The sequence below is a fragment of the Cetorhinus maximus genome, chromosome 3 (genome assembly GCF_964194155.1).
Source record: "Cetorhinus maximus chromosome 3, sCetMax3.hap1.1, whole genome shotgun sequence".
NCBI lineage: Eukaryota > Metazoa > Chordata > Chondrichthyes > Lamniformes > Cetorhinidae > Cetorhinus > Cetorhinus maximus.
In genome coordinates this window covers 92,838,564-92,861,767 of record NC_135881.1, presented here as the reverse complement: position 1 = coordinate 92,861,767, position 23,204 = coordinate 92,838,564, and the positions used below count along the sequence as shown (strand labels likewise).

At 42.0% G+C, this 23,204-nt stretch overlaps 1 protein-coding gene across 8 annotated transcripts in view; it reads left to right on the top strand.

The window, feature by feature from the left end:
* LOC144678789 (uncharacterized) overlaps positions 1-23,204 on the top strand; it is an 85,377-nt gene that overhangs the window by 33,945 nt on the left and 28,228 nt on the right. For all 8 annotated transcript variants that reach the window (XM_078538722.1, XM_078538719.1, XM_078538720.1 and 5 more), the window contains 3 exons: positions 14,426-14,548; positions 19,098-19,164; positions 21,647-21,790. In XM_078538722.1, coding sequence (XP_078394848.1) covers positions 14,426-14,548; positions 19,098-19,164; positions 21,647-21,790 — 334 coding nt within the window. The remainder of the gene's footprint in view (positions 1-14,425; positions 14,549-19,097; positions 19,165-21,646; positions 21,791-23,204) is intronic.

Sequence of the window (23,204 nt, the reverse complement as noted above, 5' to 3'; positions counted from 1 at the left end):
GGGCCCATAAGGGACCAATCTATGGGTGGAGCCAGAGGACATTGCTAGAGTGTTGAATGAATACCTCACATCCGTCTTCACCCAAGAGAATGAGGATGAAGGTATCGAACTCTGGAAGAGAGACTGCGAGGTTCTTAAGCAAGTTGATATAGGGAGTGACAAGGTATTGGAGGTGTTGGCGGGCTTAAAAGTGGACAAATCGCCGGGTCCAGATGAGTTGCCTCCCAGACTACTGAGGGAGGCAAGGGAGGAGATCGCAGGGACTCTGACCCAAATTTTTAATTCCTCTCGGGCCACGGGGGAGGTGCCAAAGGACTGGAGAACAGCTAATGTAGTTCTGCTATTTAAGAAGGGTTGTAGAGATAAGCCAGGGAACTACAGCTCAGTGAGTCTCACGTCAGTAGTAGGGAAACTATTGGAGAAAGTTCTGAAGGAGTGTATCTATCTCCACTTGGAGAGGCATGGTTTGATCAGGGATAGTCAGCATGGCTTTGTCAAAGGGAGGTCATGCCTAACAAATTTGATTGAATGTTTTGAGGAGGTGACCAGGTGTGTAGATGAGGGTAGTGCAGTTGAAGTAGTTAATATGGATTTCAGCAAAGCCTTTGACAAGGTCCCATATGGGAGACTTACAAAGAAGGCAAATGCACATGGGATACAGGGTCATTTGATAAGGTGGATTCAAAATTAGCTTAGTTGTAGGAGTCAGAGGGTGATGACAGAAGGATGCTTTAGTGACTGGAAGCCAGTGTCCAGTGGCGTACCACAGGGATCTGTGCTGGGTCCCCTATTATTTGTCATTTATATAAACAACATAGATGACCATGTGGGGGGTAGGATTAGTAAGTTTGCGGATGATGCGAAGATTGGCCGGGTGGTTAACAGTGAGGTTGAATGTCTTGGGCTACAGGAAGATATAGATGGGATGGTGAGATGGGCAGATAAGTGGCAGATGGAATTTAACCCTGAAAAGTGTGAGGTGATACACTTTGGAAGGAGTAATTTGACAAGGAAGTATTCAATGAACGGCATGACACTAGGAAGTTCTGAGGAACCATGAGACCTTGGCATGTGTGTCCATAGATCTCTGAAGGCGGAGGGGCATGTTAGTGGGGTGGTGAAAAAGGCATATGGGACCCTTGCCTTTATCAATCGAGGCATGGATTACAAAAGTAGGGTGGTCATGTTGGAGTTGTTTTGAACCTTAGTGAGGCCACAGCTGGAGTAGTGTGTGCAGTTCTGGTTGCCACATTATAGGAAGGATGTGATTGCACTGGAGGGGGTGCAGAGGAGATTCACCAGGATATTGCCTGGGATGAAACATTTAAGTTATGAAGAGAGGTTGGATAGACTTGGGTTGTTTTCGTTGGAGCAGAGAAGCCTGAGGGGCGACCTGATCGGGGTGTACAAGATTGTGAGGGGCGTGGATAGGGAGCAGCTGTTCCCGTTAGTTGAAGGGTCAGTCACAAGGGGGCATAAGTTCAAGGTGAGGGGCAGGTGGTTTAGGGGGGATGTGAGGGAAAACTTTTTTACCCAGAGGGTGGTGACGGTCTGGAATGCACTGCCTGGGAGGGTGGTGGAGGCAGGTTGTCTCACATCCTTTAAAAAGTACCTGGATGAGCACTTGGCGCATCATAACATTCAAGGCTATGGGCCAAGTGCTGGTAAATGGGATTAGGTAGGTAGGCCAGGTGTTTCTCACGTGTCGGTGCAGACTCGATGGGCCGAAGGGCCTCTTCTGCACCGTGATTCTGTGACAGCTCAGCCAAGCAGAATACCTGTCCTGTGGCATGTGGGGAGCCATGGACACTTCTCCTGACCCAGGCGAGCCCATGTGCACAAAGTGTCACTGGCTGCACAAACTTGAGCTTCGTGTTTCAGAGCCTGAGCAGTGGCTGTAGTCGCTGTGGTGCATCTGTTAGGCAGAGAACTATGTGGATAGCATGTCCAGAGTGGTGGTCACACCGCAAGTTAGGGGCAAGCAAGCAGATGGGCTGCCTGGCTGCCACCCATTCCCTAAGAGAAACAGGCAGATTGTTCAGGAGTCTCCAGAGGGCCCTGCTCACTAACCAGTTTTCCACTCTGGATATCGGTGAGGGCGATGGATCTTTGGAGGAGTGCAACAAGAACCAAGCCCATTGCACCACGGGTGGCCCAGCTGTGCTGGAGGGGAGGAAGAAGGGCAATACTGATAGCGGATTCTTTAGTTATTGGAACAGCCAGGCGTTACTGCAGCCGTCAGCGTGACTCCAGGATGGTTTGGTGCCTCCCTGGTGCTCGGGTCAAGGATGTCACAGAACGGCTGCAGAACGTTCTTGTTGGGGAGGGCAAACAGCCAGAGGTCATGGTCTATATCGTTACTAACAACATAGGTAAGAAGGGGGGATGTGGTTCTGCAATTGGAACATAGGGAGCTAGGTAGAAAATTAGCAAGCAGGGCCTCTAAAGCAGTGATCTCAGGACTACTCCCAGTGCCACGTGCGAATGAGCACATGAATAGGGAGATTGAGCAGTTCAATACGTGACTGGAGAAATGGAGTAAGGGGGGGGCCTTAGATTTTTGAGGCATTGGGATGGGTTCTGCGGCAGATTACAAGAAAGACGGTTTACACCTTAAAAGGACTGGGTCTAATGTCCTCAATGGGAGGTTTGCTAGTGCTGTTGGGGAGGGTTTAAAGTAGCTTGGAAGGGGGGTGGCAAACTGAGAAGAAATTTAGAGTGGAGAGGAGAAAACCTGGCAGTGGGAAGTAGAGAAGTATCAATTGATAAGGAGGATATATCAGAGTAATATCAAGGTAAATAGAATTCTTGGAGAGTTTGATAGAACTATAGTAGTCTATAGTAAATCATTAGATGGGGTCTGAGCAAGGGGGAAAGTTATAAAGCCTAAATCAGTGTTAATGTGCATGTATGTGAATGCAGTGTGTGATTAATAAGGTTGGTGAATACAGGCACAGGTTGACAAATGGAACTGTGATATTGCTGTGACGGAGACCTGGCTCAAAGAAGGGCAGGACTGGGCGTTATATATTCCTCAGTACAAGGTATTTAGGAGAGACAGAGAAAAGGAAGAAAAGAGGATGGGGAGGGAGAATTGGCAGTATTGATTAAAAATGGTATTACAGTACTGGAGAGAGAGGATGTTCCAGAGGGGTCAAGGATGGAACCTCTGGCTAGAGGTAAGGAATGAAAAGTGCAATAACATTGATTGGTGTCATATCTAGACCACCAACTAGCGGGAGGGATGTAGAGAAACATATTTGCCAAGAAATTATAGAGCAGTGCAAGGATTATGGAGTAATTATAATGGGGGAATGGGGGACTTCAATTATCCAAATATAGACTGGGATAGGAATTGTGCAAAGGCACATGATGGGTGAGAGTTTCTGAAGCGTTTATGGTAATTTTCTGCAGTAGTATGTTTCTGGTCTAGCGAGAGGGCAGGCTCTGTTAGACCTGGTTCTGGGGAATGAGTTGGCCCAAGTGGATCAAATAACAGTGGGAGAGCATTCAGGGGACCATGACCATTGTATCAAAAGGCTTAGGTTGGCCATTGGGAAGGACAAGGAGCAATCCAGAGCAGGGATAATTAATTGGGGGAAAGCCAACTTCAAGGGATGAGAATGCTTCTGAGTCGAGTGAGTTGGAATCAAATATTGGCGGAAAAGACGATGGCTGAACAACGAACTACCTTCATACAGATAGTATTGCAAGCAATGTCAAGGTATATTTCCTTGAAGAGGATAGGTAGGACAATTAAATCTAGAACACCCTGGATGACGAGAGAGAGGTGAAGATGAAAAGGAAGAAGTACAGACATGACAGATGTCAGGTAGAAAATACAGTGGACAGTCAGGCTGAATGTGAAAGGACCAAAGGGGAAGTGAAGAAACTAATAAGAAAACCAAGGAGAGAGCATGAAAAGAGGCTGGCAGCTAACATAAAAGGGAACCCCAAGGTCTTCTATAAGCATGTAAATAATAAAAGGGTGGTAAAAGAAAGGGTAGGCCCAATTAAGGATAGAAAGGAGACTTGCATGTGGAGGCAGGAGAAGTCGCGGAGGTATTAAACAAGTACTTTGCATCTGTCTTTAGAAAGGAAGAGGATGCTACCCAGGCCAAGGTGAGAGGGGAGGTAACTGGTACACTTGAGGAATTTACAATTTGAGGAGGAGATGGTGTTAGGCTGACTTCACTTCAAATTGATAAGGTACCAGGACCAGGAGATGCATCCAAGTATACTAAGGGAGATGAGAGTGGAAATTTCAGAGACATTGGTGATAATCTTCCAGTCTTCCTTAAACACGGTTGGTGCTGGAGGACTGAAGAATTGCGAATGTACACCCTTGCTGAAAAAGGGATGCAAGGATAATGCCAGTAACGACAGACCAGTCAGTTTGACTTCAGTGGTAGGGAAACTTCTGGAAACAATAGTTCGGGACAAAATCAATAGTCACTTAGATAGATGCGGGATAATTAAAGAAATCCAGCATGGATTCATTCAGGGAAAATCATGTTTAACTAACTTGCTTGAGCTTTTTGAGGAGGTAACAGAGAAGGTTGATAAGGGCAATGCTTTCATGTATATATGGATTTTCAAAAGGCATTTGATACAGTGCCACACAGCAGACTAGTGAGCAAAATTCAAGGTCATGGAATAAAAGGGAAAGTAAGTACTTGGATGAGAAATTGGTTGAGTGACAGGAAACAGAGTAGTGGTAAATGGTTGTTTTTCAGATTGGAGGAAGGTCTGTAGTGGAGTTCCCCAGGGGGCCAGTTTTGGGACCCTTGCACTTCCTGATACATATTAATGACCTGGAATGTGGTGTGCAGGGCATGATTTCAAAATTTGCGGATGGTACAGAGATTGGAAGTTTTGTCAACTGTGATGAGGATAGTCTTGAGCTTCAAAAGGACCTAGACATATTGGTGGATTGGGCAGACAAATGGTAAATGAAAATCAATGCAGAGAAATGTGAGGTGATTCATTTTGGCAGGAAGAATGTGAAGAGACAGCAGAAAATAAAAGGAGAAACTCCAAAAGAGGTGCAGGAACAAAGGGACCTCAGTGTATATGTATGTAAGTCATTGAAGATGGCAGGGCATGTTGAGAGAGCAGTTAATAAAGCATATAGTATCTTAGGTTTTGTTAATAGGGGCATTGAGTACAAGGATAAGGAGGTCATGTTAAACTTGTCTAATAGATTAGTTAGGCCCCATCTGGAGTACTGTGTCCAGTTCTGGGCGCCTTATTTGAGGAAGGGTGTGAGAGAATACAGAGAAGATTCACAAGAATGATCCCAGGGATAAACAACTGTAGCTATGAGGATAGATTGGAAAGGTTGGGTCTGTTTTCCTCGGAGAAAAGAAGGCTGGGAGGTGGCTTGATCGAGCTGCTCAAGATCCTGAGAGGTATGGACAGGGTAAATACTAAGAAACTGTGTTCTCTCAAGAGTACATCAAGAATTAGAGGGCACAGATTCAAAATAAGGGGCAAAAGGAGTAGAAGTGATGTGAGGATTTTTTTTTTCCACCCAGAGGGTGGTTGGAGTCTGGAATGAACTTCCTGAAAGGGTGGTGGAGGCAGGTTTGATCGAGGTATTCAAAAGGGAATTGGATTGCTTTCTGAAAAGAGAGAACGTGCAAAGTTACGGGGATAAGGCAGGGGAGTGGGATCAGGTGTGTTGCTCTTTCAGCGAACCAGTGCAGACTCAATGGGCCGAATGGCCTTCTGCACAGTAATGATTCTGTGATAAGATCATCACCAAAAATCAAGTGGGGAATTCCAAAGAAATTTCCTCCCCTGGAGGGTGGTGAAAACATCGAACATGCTTGGAAGGAGCAGTTGAAATAAATAATATAATGAATTTAAAACAAAAATAAAAATACCTGGAAAAACTCAGCAGGTCTGACAGCATCTGTGGAGAGGAATACAATTAACGTTTCGAGACCCTATGACTCTTCATCAGAACTCTGACTCTGACGGACTCAACGTTAACTGTATTCCTCTCCGCAGATGCTGTCAGACCTGTTGGGTTATTCCAGGTATTTCTGTTTTTCCAGATTTCCAGCATCCGCAGTATTTTCCTTTTATCTTAATTAATTTGAATGTTGTTGAAAAAAAAGATGTCTAAGCTTTTCATCTTGCACTCATCAGGACACTCACAAGAATACCAATATAAGGGGAAGACAACCATTTTATATTGATACACAGGGCCCTTTTCTTTGCAGACAGAAAGAAGATGTACATACATTGTACCTATTTCAGCTAAACGAAATAAGTGACAGCCATTCGCTGACTCATTCCTCAGGGCAATGCCTTGACCAATCAGAGTCAAGCTGCCTGGTTTAAATTTCAAACAATGTTTGACAATTAACTGTCAGTCACCATCAGTAGTGCATTCTCCATGGCAATGCCACTTGGCAACCAATCAGCACTTTAACATACAGTATAAGTTGTTCTTTTTCCCCCTTATATTGGTATTCTTGTGAGAATCCTGATGATTGCAAGACAAAAAGCTTAGACGTGTCTCTTTTTCAGCAATGCTCAAGTTCTGTGCTACTAAACGACAATAATGAATTTGAGGGGAAACTAGATAAACACATGAGGGAGAAGAGATTAGTGGATTTTGTTGATCGAGTTTAACGAGGAAGAGTGAGAGGAGGCTTGAGTGGAGCAAAAGCACCAGTGTGGAGCTGATGGGCCAAATGGCCTGTTTCTGTGCAGTACATTAGATGTTCTTGTGCTTTCTCAATACTTTTTCTGTTGCTTATCGCAGAAAGGCAATTTTCATGAGCAGATCACATACCATGCCACATGACCAACTATTAACTTTTTAAATTGTGTAATGCATCGGATATACACGGGATGGCCACCACATTTAGCTGTCTATTTGGAAAGGTGGTTGAAATCACCCTGTTCGAACATTGTGTCAGGCTAATGCTAATCAAGTTTAGATCAAAGTAAGATATTGTACAGCAGTATTTTTTCAGCAAGAGTCTTAGTACATGGATGCTGCTATTCTTGTATCTACCAAAGATGACTCTTCCAGAAACATTGAAAATTTAAGTCAGAGGAGCACATGCAACTCATTCTCTCTGCCAGCTGTAAAGACCTATCCAGCCATACCTACTTTTGAGTTCTTGGTCCATAGCCCTGTAGGTTAAGGCACTTGTGATTGCATATACCAGTAATATTTTTTTCAAATGCAATTAGGATTCCTGCTCTACTACTCTTTCGGGTAGTGGGTTCCAGATCCATACCAGCCTCTGGGAATAATTTCCTCTTCAACACCCACTCATCCTTCTGCCAATTATTTTAAATCTTTGTTCCCTGGTTATTGATCGCTCTTGTAGATACACTCTGACCTGGATTTTCGCCATGACAGAGAGGCTGTCTGTCATGGCAAAAATGCTGTCCCCGAACTCAGCATTTCCCATCTTCATAAGTGGTGGGGGACTGGAGTCGGGCTGGGATTCATGCATGTGCAAATTCGCAGAGGTAGATGGCTATTTAAATCATCAGCTGCCTGCACTGAAGTGAGATTTTGGAAGAACGGGGACAGAATTTTAGTTTAATCAGGTGGGTGCATGCCCGACCCAAACACACATGAAATTGCATGAAATGATGTCGGGCATGCATCCCGACATCATTGCGCACACGAGCATTACTGAGGTCAGCGGGCATGAGCGCGAGTTAGAACCGCACCCGTTGACGATTAAAGGGCCAATTAAGGCCATTAAAAACCCTAATGTCCATGATTTTACATTGCCCGTGCGATTTCACGCTCGTTGCTCAGGAAAAACGAGCAGGCGGGCAGTCCATTTTAACGGAACCTCTGCCAAGGGCAGGATGAAATGTCCAGGGTGAAGTATACTAAAAAATGATATCTGCAGACTAATCTTTTTGAGTTCTGTCAGGTGCTTGAATGTGTTGCAAAGTCACAGTTTGGTGTAATTTCTTTCTTGACGTTTAATCTGTACACATCTGCAGCTCCCTGAGGCAGCAATGCAGCAACTATCTGCCTTCAGGGAGCTCGCTAAAAGTGCCCATCTGCTCCCTCATTTTTATTGGCACCCGCCCTCTTCCCGCACCCCTCTCAGCAGTGCTGAGGCTTTCTCAGCGAGTGTTTCACACTGGGTGGCCAGCCGTTAGTTGCCCAGCCAATGTGAAATTGCTTTCGGGGGCCGATCGCTTGCGGAAGCACATTTCGTGTCCGCCTCCGGGCCTGCGGACTTGGCACACGCACCAAGCATGAAATTCAGGCCCAGGAGTATGGAATCCAGAGTGTACAGATTAGAACAAGTAAGAGGAGGTCTGAACTTGGTAGTTGTGTTTGATAGCGAGGGTACCCCTTTGGAGAGGTAAGTTGCCCTTTTGGATCCTGTCCTTGGACACTTTTGGGAGAGGTAAGGCACCCTTTGGAATTGTTAAAAATGAACATGATTATGCACTTTTTATACACATACTCATTGTAACTTTCGAGCTGTTGAAAGAGCTGTCTAGCTTCCAGGAAGTGTCAAAGCTATCCAGGAGGTGCAAACCCTGTCGAGGAACTGTCCAAGGATACTGTGTGAGTTGGCATGGAGGGGGTAAGGGTAAAGGGTGGTGCTGGGGGAGGTGGATTGGCATGAGTTGGCACTAAGTTGGCATGGGTGTATGAGGACAATGTGGGTTCGTAGAGAAACACTAAATTGGCATAAGGGTTTGAGGGATCATAGGGGTGGGTAGAGAGGCACTGAGTTGGCATAGGTGTGAGGATCTGTGTGGGTGGGGGGCATGGGTTGGCATAAGTTGGCATGGATGGGGCATAGGGAGCGTGATTTTAGTTACACAGTGCCAAAACACAGACCTTGCGCCCAGCCTGCCTCCCGCACCCAGCAGCCTCTGTGTTAATTCCAAGGTCACAGGCCCCAACTCCTTTTTCAGCCATCCCTCAGCCTCCACCTGCACCAACTGAAAGCCTGACCTGTGGGACGACATTTTTAAAGATCGTGTTCGCTGTGACTTGGCGAATCTATTCGGGGATGAAAATCTGGGTCTCCATCTTGGTGCTTTATGATTTTATAAATCTTCAATTAATTCTCTGTTCAGCATCCTCTGTTCCAAAGGTAAGAACTCAGCATATCCAACCTTTCCTCATAACTTAAATTCTCCATTGCTAGGAATGTAAATTTCTTTTGCACCCTCTCTCATGCGATCACATGCTTCTGGGAATGCAGTGACCAAAAATCCAGTCGGTACTCTAGCTATGACCTAACTAGTGATTATGCAGCTCTAGCATAAACTTCCTGCTCTTATATTCTGTGTGTCAGCATAAAGGAAAGGATCCTGAGTGCCTTCATAACCATCATATCTACCTGTCCTGTTTCCTTTAGGGATCTGTGGATATCCTTATGTTCCTCTGCACCTCTCAATATCATACAATATATTCCCTTGCCTTGTTTGCCATCCCCAGAAGCATTACCTCTCACTTTTCTGGATTGAATTCCATTTTCCACTTTTCTACCCATTTGACCAGTCCATTGATGTCTTCCTGCAGTCAACATCCTCACTATCAACTACATGACCAGTTTTGTATTATCTGCAAACTTCTCAATTATTTATAGGTCTAAATCATTGATAGATGCCACCACTACCAAGGGACATACTACTGAGCCCTGTGGAACCCCACTGGAGACATCCTTCCAATCACAAAAACCTGTCGACCATTACCCTTTGCTTTCTGCTACTGAGCAAATTTTGGATCCACCTTGCCATTTTTCATTGGATCCCACGAGCTTTTATTTCCCTGATCAGTCTGCCATGTGGCATCTTTTCAAAAGCCTTGCTAAAATCCATTTAAACTAGATCAAATATGCTATCCTCATTGACTTTCCTCAAAAAATTCAATCATGTTAATCAGACAAGATCTTCCTTTAATGATTCTGTACTGATTGTTCATGATATCTTTCAGAAAAACCTGAATTAGACTTATACTGTCCCATAGAATGATTTTCAGATATTTTGTCCACCACCAAGGTTAGGCTGACTGGCCTGTGACTTTCAATCTATTCCTTTCCTTTTTGTAAACAATGGTACAGCATTAGAAGCCTTCGGTCCTCCAGCACCATGCCAGTAGCCAGAAAGGATTGGAAAAGATGGCCAAAGCCGCCACTATTTCCTCCGTTGCTTCTCAACAGCCTGAGATACGATTCATCCGACCCTGGCATTGTATCTGTTATGTTTATCACATCCAAAATTTTACACCCTTGCCCCTTAACCACAATGCCCTCTCTTTTGTAAAGACAGATGCAAAATATATTTATTAAGAACAGTGCCCTTTTTCCATCTCCACACCCATTACTTTTTTGGTTTCTAATTGGCCCATCTCTTCCATAGCTATCCTTTTGCTCTTTATGTATTTATAATTTGTTTTTCTAGTTTTCATTGATTTTACTTGCCTTTTTTTTTCATTCCCTCTTGTTTGCTTTCCTAATTAAATTCTTAATTTTACCCCTGCACTTTCTGTACTCCTCTAGGCTTTCTGAAGTTTTGAGCTCTTGATATCTTACATAAGCTTTTTTTTTGCGTTATCCAACCCTCTGTGAGCTCTATGACATCTGGTGTGGGGGCCGTCTAGATTTGCGAATTCCATCTATTTTCTTTGTGGAAACATTTTTTTTAAACTTTATTTATTTATCATCTTTGTCTCCCACTCCTCTGACATTGATTTACTTTCAAGTAGCTGTTGCTGTTCACCTTTGCAAAATTACATTTCAACTTTTCCCTGATTTTAAACTTCTACTCTTGGTCTGTCTTTGTCTTTTTCCATAACTATGCAAAATCTAAGAGAATTATCATCATTACCACCAAAGTGTTTGATACTCTTGCACTGGTACTGTTTCCATCTGATCAGCTTTATTTCCTAAAATTATATCCAGAATTACCCCTTCTCTTGTTGCGCTTGCTATGCGTTGGCTAAAAAAAAATTCTCCTGAATGCATTTGAAGAAATTGAGGGAGAACTTGAGGAAAGTCTACTAAAATACATATGAATAAAAAGCTCAGGTGGGAGATGTTTCCAGTCCATACGAATGATCAAGCACTTACTAATGACGGTTACCCAGGGACATTTTGATGCTTTAAGCAATGTATATTTTAAATTACCCTAGAACAAAATCCCTTGATAATTGAACCATCTTAATATTTAATGCATTGTTTGTACGCTTCTATACTTTGGCACTTGCCAAGTGTTCTCCTTACAATTGACTGGTGAAGACTGGGATCTGCAGATTAAATGTGTTAAGAGTTTAGAAGATTAGGAATTGGAAGCAAACTCATACATCTTGGCTAATCTACATATGCAAGAACTTGCCTATCTTGTAATTGGGCATTAAATTAAATTTTGAAGTTCTGATGAAAGACACGCATTTATAACCTTTCAGTTATTCCTAAAATGCCCTACCTTAGATAAGTTCTGTGCTTTAATTCCAAACAGGAGATACTGCTGTCCTAGTGTGTGAATCTAAACACTGGCATCAACTTGGCTCAGTGGCAGACTCAATTCTTCAGAGTCAGAAAATTGTGGACTCAGGTCCTGGTCTTGAGCTCATAATCTAGCAGGCAACTCATTTGACCAAGTGTGGCATCAAGGAGCCCCAGAAAAATTGAATTCAGTGGGAATCGGGAGGGAAACTCTCCAAAGGTTGGAATCATATCTAGCATAGAGGAACTAGTTGTGATTGTTGCAGGTCAATGATCTCAACACCAGGACATCACTTTAGGAGTTCCTCAGGGCAGTGTACTTGGCCCACCATCTTCAGCTGTTTTATCAATAACCTTTCTTCCATGAGGTCAGAAGTGGGCATGTTCACTGATGTTTGCACAGTGTTCATTCCCATTTGCAACTCCTCAGTAACCGAGGCAGTTCATGCTCACGTACAGCAAGACCTGGACAAGGTTTGGGATTAGGCCGAATGAGCAGCAAGTAATATTCATGCCACACAAGTGTCAGGCAATGACCATCTCCAAGAAGAAAGAATCTAACCATCTCCCCTTGGCATTCATTGGCATCGCTACATCCACACCATCAACATTCTGGGGATCACTATTAACCAGAAATATTACTGAACTAGCCATATAAATACTATGGCTACAATAGAAGGTCAGAAGCTGGGAATTATGCGGCAAGTAACTCACCTCCTGACTTGCCAAAACCTGCCCACCACCTACAAGGCATATGTCAGGATAATGATAGTATGCTCGACTCTTGCCTGGATGAGTGCAGTTCCAGCAACACTAGAGCTCAGTACCATCCAGCACAAAGCAGCCCACCTCATCGGCACCCTTTCCACCACGTTAAACGATGATGTACAGTGGCAACAACATGTACCATCTACAAGATGCACTGCACTAACTTGCCAACTTTCCTTCAACAGCACCTTCTAAACCTGCAAACTCTTTCGTGGAAGAACAAGGGCAGCAAATGCATGGGGAACACAGCACCTGCAAGTTCTCCAAGTCACACTGATAACTGTATTGCTGTTCCTTCACTGTCACTGGTCAAAATCCTGGAACTCCCTGCCAACAGCACTGTGGGTGTACCTACAGCACATGGAGTACAGTAGTTCAAGAAGGCAGCTTACCACCACATTATAAGGACAATTAGGGATGGGCAATAAATGCCTAGCCAGTGACACTCCCACCTCATAAACGAATACAAAAAAAAAACTACATCTTGCATTGTCAAGAGTTTTTCAAATGAGCCATTAAGGCTGTGTTCTCCTGCCTCTCCAATCAGGTGCAATTTTTTTTATTCTTTCATGGGATGTGGGCATCACTGTCAAGGCCAGCATTTGTTGCCCATCCCAAATTGCCCTTGAACTGACCTTGCTAGGTCATTTCAGAGAGCAGTTAAGAGTCAACCACATTGTTTGGGTCTGGAGTCACATGTAGGCCAGACCAAGTAAGGATGGCAGATTTCCTTCCCTAAAGGACATTAGTGAATCAGATACTTTTGGAACAATCAATGATAGTTTCAAAGTCACTATCACTGAGACTAGCTTTATATTACAGATTTAGTAACTGAATTAAAATTCCACCAGCTGCCATGCTGGTATTCAAACCCATGTCCCCAAAGAATTAGCCTGGGTCTCTGTCCAGTGACATTACCACTATGCCACCATCTCCCCTGAGATGATTGTGCTTTTTTTTTTTAAAAGGGGCGTGTTTGCCTGCTGGCCAACTTGTGTACCAAAACAGATTGATGGTTTGTTTTTCCCCAATTTGTTGTTTTTGTAACTTGGTCGCTATATAATAGCGATCATACTGCAAAGTTTACTTATTACTTGTGAAGTTCTTTGGAGCACTCAGAGGAACAGAAAATACTATCTAAATACAAGTTCTTTGCTTCTTTACCATAATGAAAGTAAACTTGGCGAGTGAGTTTTATGTTTGAGTTTCTATTTTCCCCATTTCTATTTGATCACATGATTTCTGTTGGAATGGTAGCAGTGGCATTACAATTGGCCCAAGTGCCTCTGAGAATTACTTGAGGCTTTTCTGTCAGTGATAAGTAAAAACAGGCTAGAAAGTACATGGGTACTTGCCAAAGAACATGTTGAATAGCCTACAGCCATTCAGTCCAGTCTCCCGAATGGAAGAAGGTTCCTGATCTATGTTGCACACTGTTCTTGGTTGAGTTAATGGAGGAGATGCTGGAATTGGCCACTGGACCACATTCTCAGCTCCTGATTGCTGTCTGGAGACACATGCTAGAGTATTTGAACATGGAGATGTATTTTGGTTCTATTATGATCATGCTCAGAAGCTCCTTCGGTAAGCCTTTTTGAGGCTGCTGAAGAGGAAGAATGAAAGAAGAAAACAGAATTAGGTGGGGAGGTGGAAAAGACGTAAATTTTTTTGTGTTGGGAATTTCCATTAACTGGGTAAGATTATTCATGCACAATTTTACTATCTGATTTTTGGCAAGCTAGTTCATAAAACAACTTTATGGGAATAGTGAGATAGAACTCTGTTCTGTACAGAAAATACCCTTTAATGGTTTAGGGATGAGTACTAATCTATTGAAGGACTGCTTCAAACTAAATAAGTTGTGAAGTGCTAGCCCATTCTTAATTTGTGATTGTGAGACTATGCTTTTCCTGTTTCAATTCAATTCAAAAGCAAAATACTGTGGATGCTGAAAATCGGACATGAAACAGGGAATGCTGGAAATACTCAGCAGGTCAGGCAGTTTCTGCAGAGAGAAAGAGTTAACTGTGTTAATGAAGGGTCATCGACCTGAAACATTCACTTTGTTTATTGCTGTAGCCTAACTTGCTTACTATTTCCAGATTTATTTTTAAACACGTTTTAATTGTATGTCCAGGGTAATTTTACCAGTATTAGATGAATCACTTCAACTGTCAATTTTTTTCTCTTAGTCAAGGGAATATCCGGAGATGATGAAGTGGGATGCAAATAAACTAAAGCAAGAGGAACTGTGCCTCATTGTTAAAGAAAGAGCTGCTATTATTGAGAAATTGGAAGGAAGGAGGACCATAAAGGTAACTTACCACAGAACATTTCAGTGGCAAAGACATAGTAATTTTATGGTTTAACTTAGTGCATTTTTATCTTAGTTATGAAATAAAGTTTACTCAAAAGACAGAAGGCAGGATTAACTTAACTGGCCTTTAATCGATCTATGAATTCTGAATAGACTTTTTTATGCTCCCTTAGACACTTTTTAATGCTGCTGTTTTTGGTTGCATTGTATGAACATACAAAATGTGAATTAGGAGCAGAAGTAGGCCACTTGGCCCCTTGTGCCTGGTCTGCCATTTGATAAGATCATGGCTGATCTGATTGTGGACTCAACTGTACTTTCCTGACTGCCCACTATACCCTTTGACTCCCTTGTCAGTGAAGAATCTATCTTAATTCAGCCTTAAAAATATTGAATGACCCTTTCTCCACTGATCTCTGGGGAAGAGAATTCCACAGACAAATGATCCTCTGAGAGAAACAAATTGTCCTAATCTCTGTCGAAAATGGAAGACCCCTTATTTTTGATCTGTGTTCCTCTGGTTCTCGTCTCGCCCACAACGGAAAACATCCTTTCAGCATCTACCCTGTCAAGTCCCCTCAGGTTCTTTATATAAACTCCAATGGATACAGGCCCAACCTGTCCAATCTTTCCTCATAAAACAACCCCTTCATCCCAGGAATCAGTCGAGTGAACCTTCTCTGCACTGCTTCTTATGCAATTATATCCTTTTTAAATAAGGAGACCAAAACTATACACAGTACTCTGGATGTGGTCTCACCAACACCCTGTACATTTGTAGCAATACACTTCCCTATTTTAAATTCCATTCCTTTCAATAAAACATTAACGTTCCATTTGCCTTCCTGCAAACTAACTTTGTGATTCATTTGCTGGGGCACCTAGAGTCCTAAGTCCTGCAGTCTCTCTCTGTTTAAATAATATGCTGCTTTTCTATTCTTCCTGCTAAAGTGGGCAAGTTCATATTTTCCTACATATACTTCATCTGCCAAATTTTTGTCCATTCACTTAACCTATCTATATCACTTTGCAGACTTCTTATGTCCTCTTCACAACTTACTTTCCTACCTATATTTGTGTCCCCAGCAAATTTAGCAACCATACATTTTGTCCCTTCATCTAAATCATTGACATAATTGTGAAGAGTTGAGGTCCCAGCACTGGCCCCTGTGGCACTTCACTTGTTACATTTTGCCAACCCGAAATGACCCATTTATCCATTTAACCTTCTATCCATGCTAATATGTTACCCCCTACATCATGAGCTCTTATTTTATGTAGTAACCTTTGATGTGGTACCTTCTCAAATACCTTCTGAAAATCCAAGTACACCCCATCTATAGGTTCCCCTTTATCCACATTGCTTGTTACTTCCTTAAACTCGAATAAATTCAAAAACATAATTTCCCTTTCACAAAACATTTCAACTCTGCCTGGTGCATTAATGTTTCTAAGTGTCCTGCTGTAACTTCCTTTAATAATAGATTCTAGCATTTTTCCTATGACAAATGTTAGGCTAACTGGCCTGTGGTTTCCTGCTTTCTCCCTCCCTCCTGAGTTACATTTGCTATTTTCCAGTCTGCTGGGATCTTTCTTGAATCTAGGGAATTTTGGAAAATTACAACTAATGTATCTACTATCTCAGCAGCCACTTCTTTTAAGACCTTAGGATGAAGTCCATCAGGACCTGAGGACTTGTCAGCTTTTAGTTCCAATAATTTTCTCTGTATCCTTTCCTGACAATTGTAATTGTTTTATGTTCCTCCCTCCCTTTCACCTCTTGGTTTAAGTTATTTCTATCTATTTTGGTCTTAAAAATGCTTAGTGACCTTCCACGGCCCTCTGGGGTGGAGAATTCCAAAGATTCACCACCCCTGAGTGAAGAAATTTTCCCTCGTCTCAGTCTTAAATGGCCTGCCTGAAACTATGTCCTCTGATTCTAGACTCACCAGATAGGGGAAATATCTTATCTACATCTACCCTGTCAAACCCTGTAAGAATTTTGTAAGCTTCAATGAGATCATCTCCCATTCTTCAAAACTCTAGAGAACACAGGCCCAGCTTTCTCAATCTCGCCTCATAGCCAATCCTGCCATTCCAGGGATTAGTCTGGTGAACCTCCGTTGCACTCCCTTTATGGCATGTATATTCTTCCTTAGATAAGGAGACCAATAGTACACAATACTCCAGGTATAGTCTCACCAAGACTTCATACAATTGCAACAAGACGCCTTTACTCCTGTACTCAAATCCCCTTGTGATAAAGGCTATAATGTGCCATTTGCCTTCCTAAATTACTTTCTGCGCCTGCATGGTAGCTTTTGGTGACTCGTGAACAAGGTCACCTAGGTCCCTTTGGACGTGAACACTTACCAACCTCTCACCATTTAAGAAACGCTTTGTCTTTTTTTTCTACCAAAGTGGATAACTTCACACTTATTCGCATTACACAATGTGTAGAATAACCTACTATCTGGTTGGCTCTAGAACGTGCTGCTCTAAGAAACTGTCCTTGAAAGTACTCTGAACTCATCTTCCATGCTACCTTTACCAACCTGATTCATCCAATCTATATGTAGATTAAAATCACCCATGATTATCTCCGTACCTTTCTCACAAGTTGTCCATTATTTCTCCCTGTATACCTCGTCCTACAGTGTAGTTACTGTTGGGGGTGCTAGAAACTACTCCCACCAATGACTTCTTACCTTTTGCTATTTCTTATCACTACCCAAACTGATTATACATCTTGATCTTTAAAATTATGGTCATCCCTCACTAGTATACTAATGTCGTCCTTGATTAACAGAGCTAACCCACTACCTTTTCCTAGCTTCCCATCCTTCTGGAATGTCATTTACCTTTGAACATTCAGATCCCACCTTTTGTTATCTTGCAGCCGATGTCTCTGTAATGTTGATCAGATCATGAATATTTATTTCTATTTGAGCTGACAATTGAGTTACAAATGCTATGCACATTGAGAAAGAGAGCTTTTAATTGTCTTTTTTTACTATTTTTGTGGCCTCAGGCCTTATCTGTTGGTGCAGTCCTTATTTTGTGCGCACTGTCCCTTTTTGCCACGCTATTTATCATTACCCTTATTACTACTTTGTTCTTTTGCCTTTTCCTCTCCCATTAATTTACCACATCTCTTAATTGATCCCATGCCCTCTCTATTTAGTTTAAGTCCTCTTTTATGTGATCTATTTGGTTATAGATTTGTTTCATGAATTAAGATGTGCCCCCACACTCTTCTATATAAATCAAAATCTGCCTTCTCTCTGGTACTGGTAAAATCCAAATTTATTCTTCTGAATTTTAAATCTAATCTGAAGATTACTCTGCGTATTTTTTGCATAAAAATCCCCATATTAATTCAGTCGGTATTTGATTTAGTTCAGAGTAGTCATTTCTAGAAATGCTAAGATTCATACTTTAATTGTATGAACATTTATGACTGGGTGTGAAAATGCTGTTTCTTACTTAGCCACCTCTCATAAAAGTAAATTTGAATAAAGTTATATATTCATTGCCTTTCTTTGTTGCCGCTAGTCAATAAATTAGTAATTGAGGAGATTGTGTATCTTTGGAGGTAAATCTGATTTACTGTGTGTCAATTTTAAATCACCAGTCTAAAGCTGAGTGTTTTATTGTAATAGTAATAAAATAATTTTTAAACTTGTGTGGTTATTGGGCATTATTGAATTAGAGTATAAGCCTTTTTTCTTGTAAATTTTTCTCCAGAGGCCTAAATTGAAGATCAATCATATGTGTACAGCTTGTTTTTCAGTGTTTGTGGACCTATTTTGTAATATGAGCTCAGGTTTTCCTCAGTAAGCTTAGTTTTTATTTGTTCCAACCTCCCTTTATAATTTTCTAATTGTTCCATCCTCTACCCTGGGGGAAGTTCCTGTTTACAGCAAAAGCTCTCTTATTGACTCCTATCATCATACTTGCCTCAACATGTTCCAAGAATCTTATTACCTCACACACTGAATTATTAAAAAGGCTGTATTATTAAAAAATTAAACCTGCTTGATGTCCTCAAAAGTGATCCCATTTCTATATTTTTTTGACATACAGAGTTGTCATACACAACAAAGAGATCCAACTGAAAACTTATTGTGCACCTATCAAATGTCCTTACCCTTTCCCTCTTCATCTTTTATTATTTTGGGTTAGCTTTATATAGAACAGTAGGAGTATTTTCAGTTAGCAATAGTGGGTTTCTGTGATCAGTCAGGCACTGTTTTTTCAAATTATAAATATAATTCTGAAGCTGTTATGAAATACACATTTGCTTTGTAGTTCAGATTTGCTAGCACAAAGTATTTATTTAAACAGAAGTCAGAAGCTGCGAGTGCAACCACAGTACAAACTATAATTGCGTTTACTTGTAGCACTTTTAGAGACAAATTCCACCAGCTGGTTTTCTTAGTTACAGTATGTAAAAACATTGGATAATGAAAAGGGAATGTGTAATAGGTTAACTCTGTTTTGTTTTCTGTAATTCAGTGATGTTTATGGATATTTATGAATCATAGGTTATCAGAGGGCAGGATCCACCCAGTACAATTGGTGTAGTGAAAAGGGTTCCACTTCCAAGCAACCGTATGTATGCATTACCATATTGTTTCCATTAAGTTCCAAATCCAAACACCTCTAACAGGTGGTATGAAAGATTTCAAATGTATCTTCACTAGTAATTTGATGAATTAAGTTGGGAACGCAGATATCCCATAAGAATTTGAATAGATGCTTTGAGATTTAATTCTGCATATTTTCATAGATATTTTGTGAATCTTTTTTCTTTTACAGTGAACAAAGTGTTGCATTAGTAATATGTACAGAGCAGTGTTTACTTCTGGGAATCTGCTGTATACTCGATTCCTGTTGTTTTGTAGTGACGTGATTAATTTGTTGCTTCAATGGTTTTTTTTTTAAATTGAGGAACTATTTCATGAACTTTGAACTACATATAAATACACTAAGATAAAAGCAAAATACTGCGGATGCTGGAAATCTGAAACAAAAGCAAAAATTGCTGAAAAACTCAGCAGATCTGACAGCATCTGTGGAGAGAAAGACAAAGTTTCAAGTCCGTATGATTCTCCTTCGGAACTAAAGAGAAATAAAAATGTGCTGAAATATATACTGTTTAAGGGGGGGGGTGGAACAATTGAAGCTGGATAGAAGGACAGTGATAGGTGGAGGCAAAGGAGGGATTGCAAAAGATGTCATAAACAAAAGGTCAAAGGGGTGTTGATGGTGGTGATACTGGCTAAAGGAGGTGCTAATGGTGACATTAAGAGCAGAAAGCAGAATGAGCAAGTGACACATGGCCCTGGTGGGTGTGGGGTGATGGGACGGGGTCGGGAAAAAAAGATCGAAATAGGCTAAAAGGTGGGGATAAAACAATGAATGAAAATAAATTTTTAAAATAATAATGAAAATAGGTGGGATAAACAATATATAAATAAATATTTAAAAGAAGGGGATCAAAAAGGGGTGAGGACTGAGGAGAGAGTTCATAATCTGAAGTTGTTGAACTCGATCTTGAGTCTGGAAGGTTGTAAAGTGCATAATCGGAAGATGAGGTGCTGTTCCTCCACTTGCGTTGAGCTTCAGTGGAACATTGCAACAGGCCAAGGATGGACCTTTGGGCATGAGAGCAAGGTGTTGTGTTGAAATGGCAAGCGACAGGAAGGTCTTGGTCATGCTTACGGACAGACCAAAGGAGTTTGGTCTCTTCAATGTAAAGGAGACTGCATTGGGAGCAGCGAATGCAGGAGACCAAATTGAGGGAAGTGCAAGTGAAATGCTGCTTCACTTGAAAGGAGTGTTTGGGCCCTTGGACGGTGAAGGGGGTGGTGGAAGTAAAGGGGCAGGTGTTGCACCTTCTGTGATTTGCATGGGAAGGTGCTGTGGGAGGGGGTTAAGGTGTTGGGGTTGATGGAGGAGCAGACCTGGGTGTCCCAGAGGGAAAGGTCCCTACGGAATGCCGACGGTGGGGGGGGTGGGGGGTGAAGGGAAGATGTGTTTGGTGGTGGCATCATGGCGGAGGATGATCCTTTGAATGCGGAGGCTGGTGGGGTGATAAGTGAGGACAATGGGGACAGTATCTTGGTTCTGGGAGGGAGAGGAAGGTGTGAAGGCATAGGTGTGGGAGATTGGTCGGATATGATTGAGGACCCTGTCAACCGCCATGGGTGGGAAACCTCGGTTAAGGAAGAAGGAAGACATGTCAGAAACACCGTTTTGGAAAGTGGCATCATCGGAACAGATGCGACTGAGGCGAATGAACTGAGAATGGGATGGAGTCCTTACAGGAAGCAGGGTGTGAGGAGTTGTAGTCGAGGTAGCTGTGGGAGTCGGTGGGCTTGTAATGAATATTGGTGGACAGTCTATCACCAGAAATTGAGACAGAGAGGTCAAGGAAGGGAAGTGTCAGTGATGGACCATGTGATTCCCACAGTGTTCCCTCCCCCCACCCCACCCCCTACTAGGTCCAACTGTCACTTGCTCATCCTGCTTTCTACTCTTAATGTCACCATTAGCACTTCCTTTAGCCAGCATCACCACCATCAACACCCCTCCGATCTTTTGTTTATGACTTCTTTTGCAGTTTCTCCTTTGCCTCCACCTATCACTGGCCATCGATCCAGCTTCACCTCTCCCACCCTCGCCTTAAACAGTATATACACATTTTTACTTCTCTTTAGTTCTGAAGAAGAGTCATACGGACTCAACGCTGTCTTTCTCTCCACAGATGCTGTCAAACCTGAGTTTTTCCAGCAATTTTTGTTTTTGTTACATATAAATAGTTTGTGATATAACGAGTGCCATTTTATACTGAAGCTTTAGCTTTTGATACATCCTTTAATTCTCCCTTGCTGTAAAAAGTACCCAGGACAGCAGGTCAAACTTGATTTCTTTGGTTCCAAATTACTTTATTATTTATGTGGGAACTGATTTAATCAAAAATGTAATTTTTGGCTTCAAATGCAAACAGTTAACAACATCATGCAATTGATTTTTATAACTACTTGGTTTTTTGTGAAAATTCTTTAATAACAACATATTTTTGTTCCAGCTGGTCCAATTGCAAATCCTCCTCCGCCTATGTATCCACAGTTTAACTCTTCTGATGTCAGAATGAATCAGGGTGGAAGCATACAAGAGGGAATAGATTCTCAAAACTATGCACACCATTCCTATCAAGATTATGGATCCAAAGGTATATTTATTCACTTGTAACACTTTAGATGTAGAAGTAAAACGTAGTTTAGTTCAGTTCTTAATAAGAGCCTAGTTTTTATGCTATGCTTGTTCTATTTGGTTTCATATTATTTTTTGAGGGTGTCATTTAGAAGGTATGATTTGAAACTGTTCTAAATAGACCTTGGTTTCCCTACTGAAATTTAAGTTAATTGTTGCTTTTAGGTATGAAGGACAGCGCTCGTTACATAAATGAAAAATATATTTTTCATTTAACTCAGAAGGTAAGTTTCAAGGAGAGTCTGAACAGCGTTGGAGTTGCTGAGTCTGAAAGTGACAAACACATGGATGAGGGTTTCAATGTCATTGGGCTGAGGCAGGGATAGTAGCGTAGGTGAATGTTGTAGTCTTCGTGATGGGGTCAGAAGCTTAGCTTGTGTCAAAATAGGCCACCAAGGTTGTGAACAATCAACTTCAATCCAAGAACATGAATGCAAAGAAGGTGGATTTGTGGATGAAAGCAAAAAACTGCGGATACTGGAAATCCAAAACAAAAATAAAAATACCTGGAAAAACTCAGCAGGTCTGACAGCAGCTGCGGAGAGGAACACAGTTAACGTTTCGAGTCCGTATGACTCTTCAACGGAACTAAGGAAAAATGGAAGAGAGGTGAAATATAAGCTGGTTTAAGGAGGGGTGGGACAAGTAGAGCTGGATAGAGGGCCAGTGCTAGGTAGAGGCAAAGAAGAGATTGCCAAAGATGTCATAGACAAAAGGACAAAGAGGTGTTGACATTGGTGACATTAGCTAAGAAATGTGCTAATAGATGACATTAAGGGTAGAAAGCAGGACGAGCAAGGTACAGATAGCTCTAGTGGGGGTAAGGGATCGAAATAGGCTAAAAGATAGAGATAAAACAATGGATGGAAATACATTTAAAAATAATGGAAATAGGTGGGGGGAAAAAAATTTATATAAATTATTGGAAAAGGGAGGATGGGGATGGAGCAGAGAGTTCATGATCTAAAGTTGTTGAACTCAATATTCAGTCCGGAAGGCTGTATAGTGCCTAGTCGGAAGATGAGGTGCAGTTCCTCCAGTTTGTGTTGAGCTTCACTGGAACATTGCAGCAGGCCAAGGACGGACATGTGGGCATGAGAGCAGGGTGGAGTGTTGAAATGGCAAGCGACAGGGGGGGTCTCGGTCATGCTTGCGGACAGACCGAAGGTGTTCCGCAAAGCGGTCACCCAATCTGCGTTTGGTCTCTCCAATGTAGAGGAAACCGCATTGGGAGCAGCGAATGCAGTAGACTAAGTTGAGGGAAGTACAAGTGAAATGCTGCTTCACTTGAAAGGAGTGTTTGGGCCCTTGGACAGTGAGGAGAGGGGAAGTAAAGGGGCAGGTGTTGCACCACCTGCAGTTGCATGGGAAGG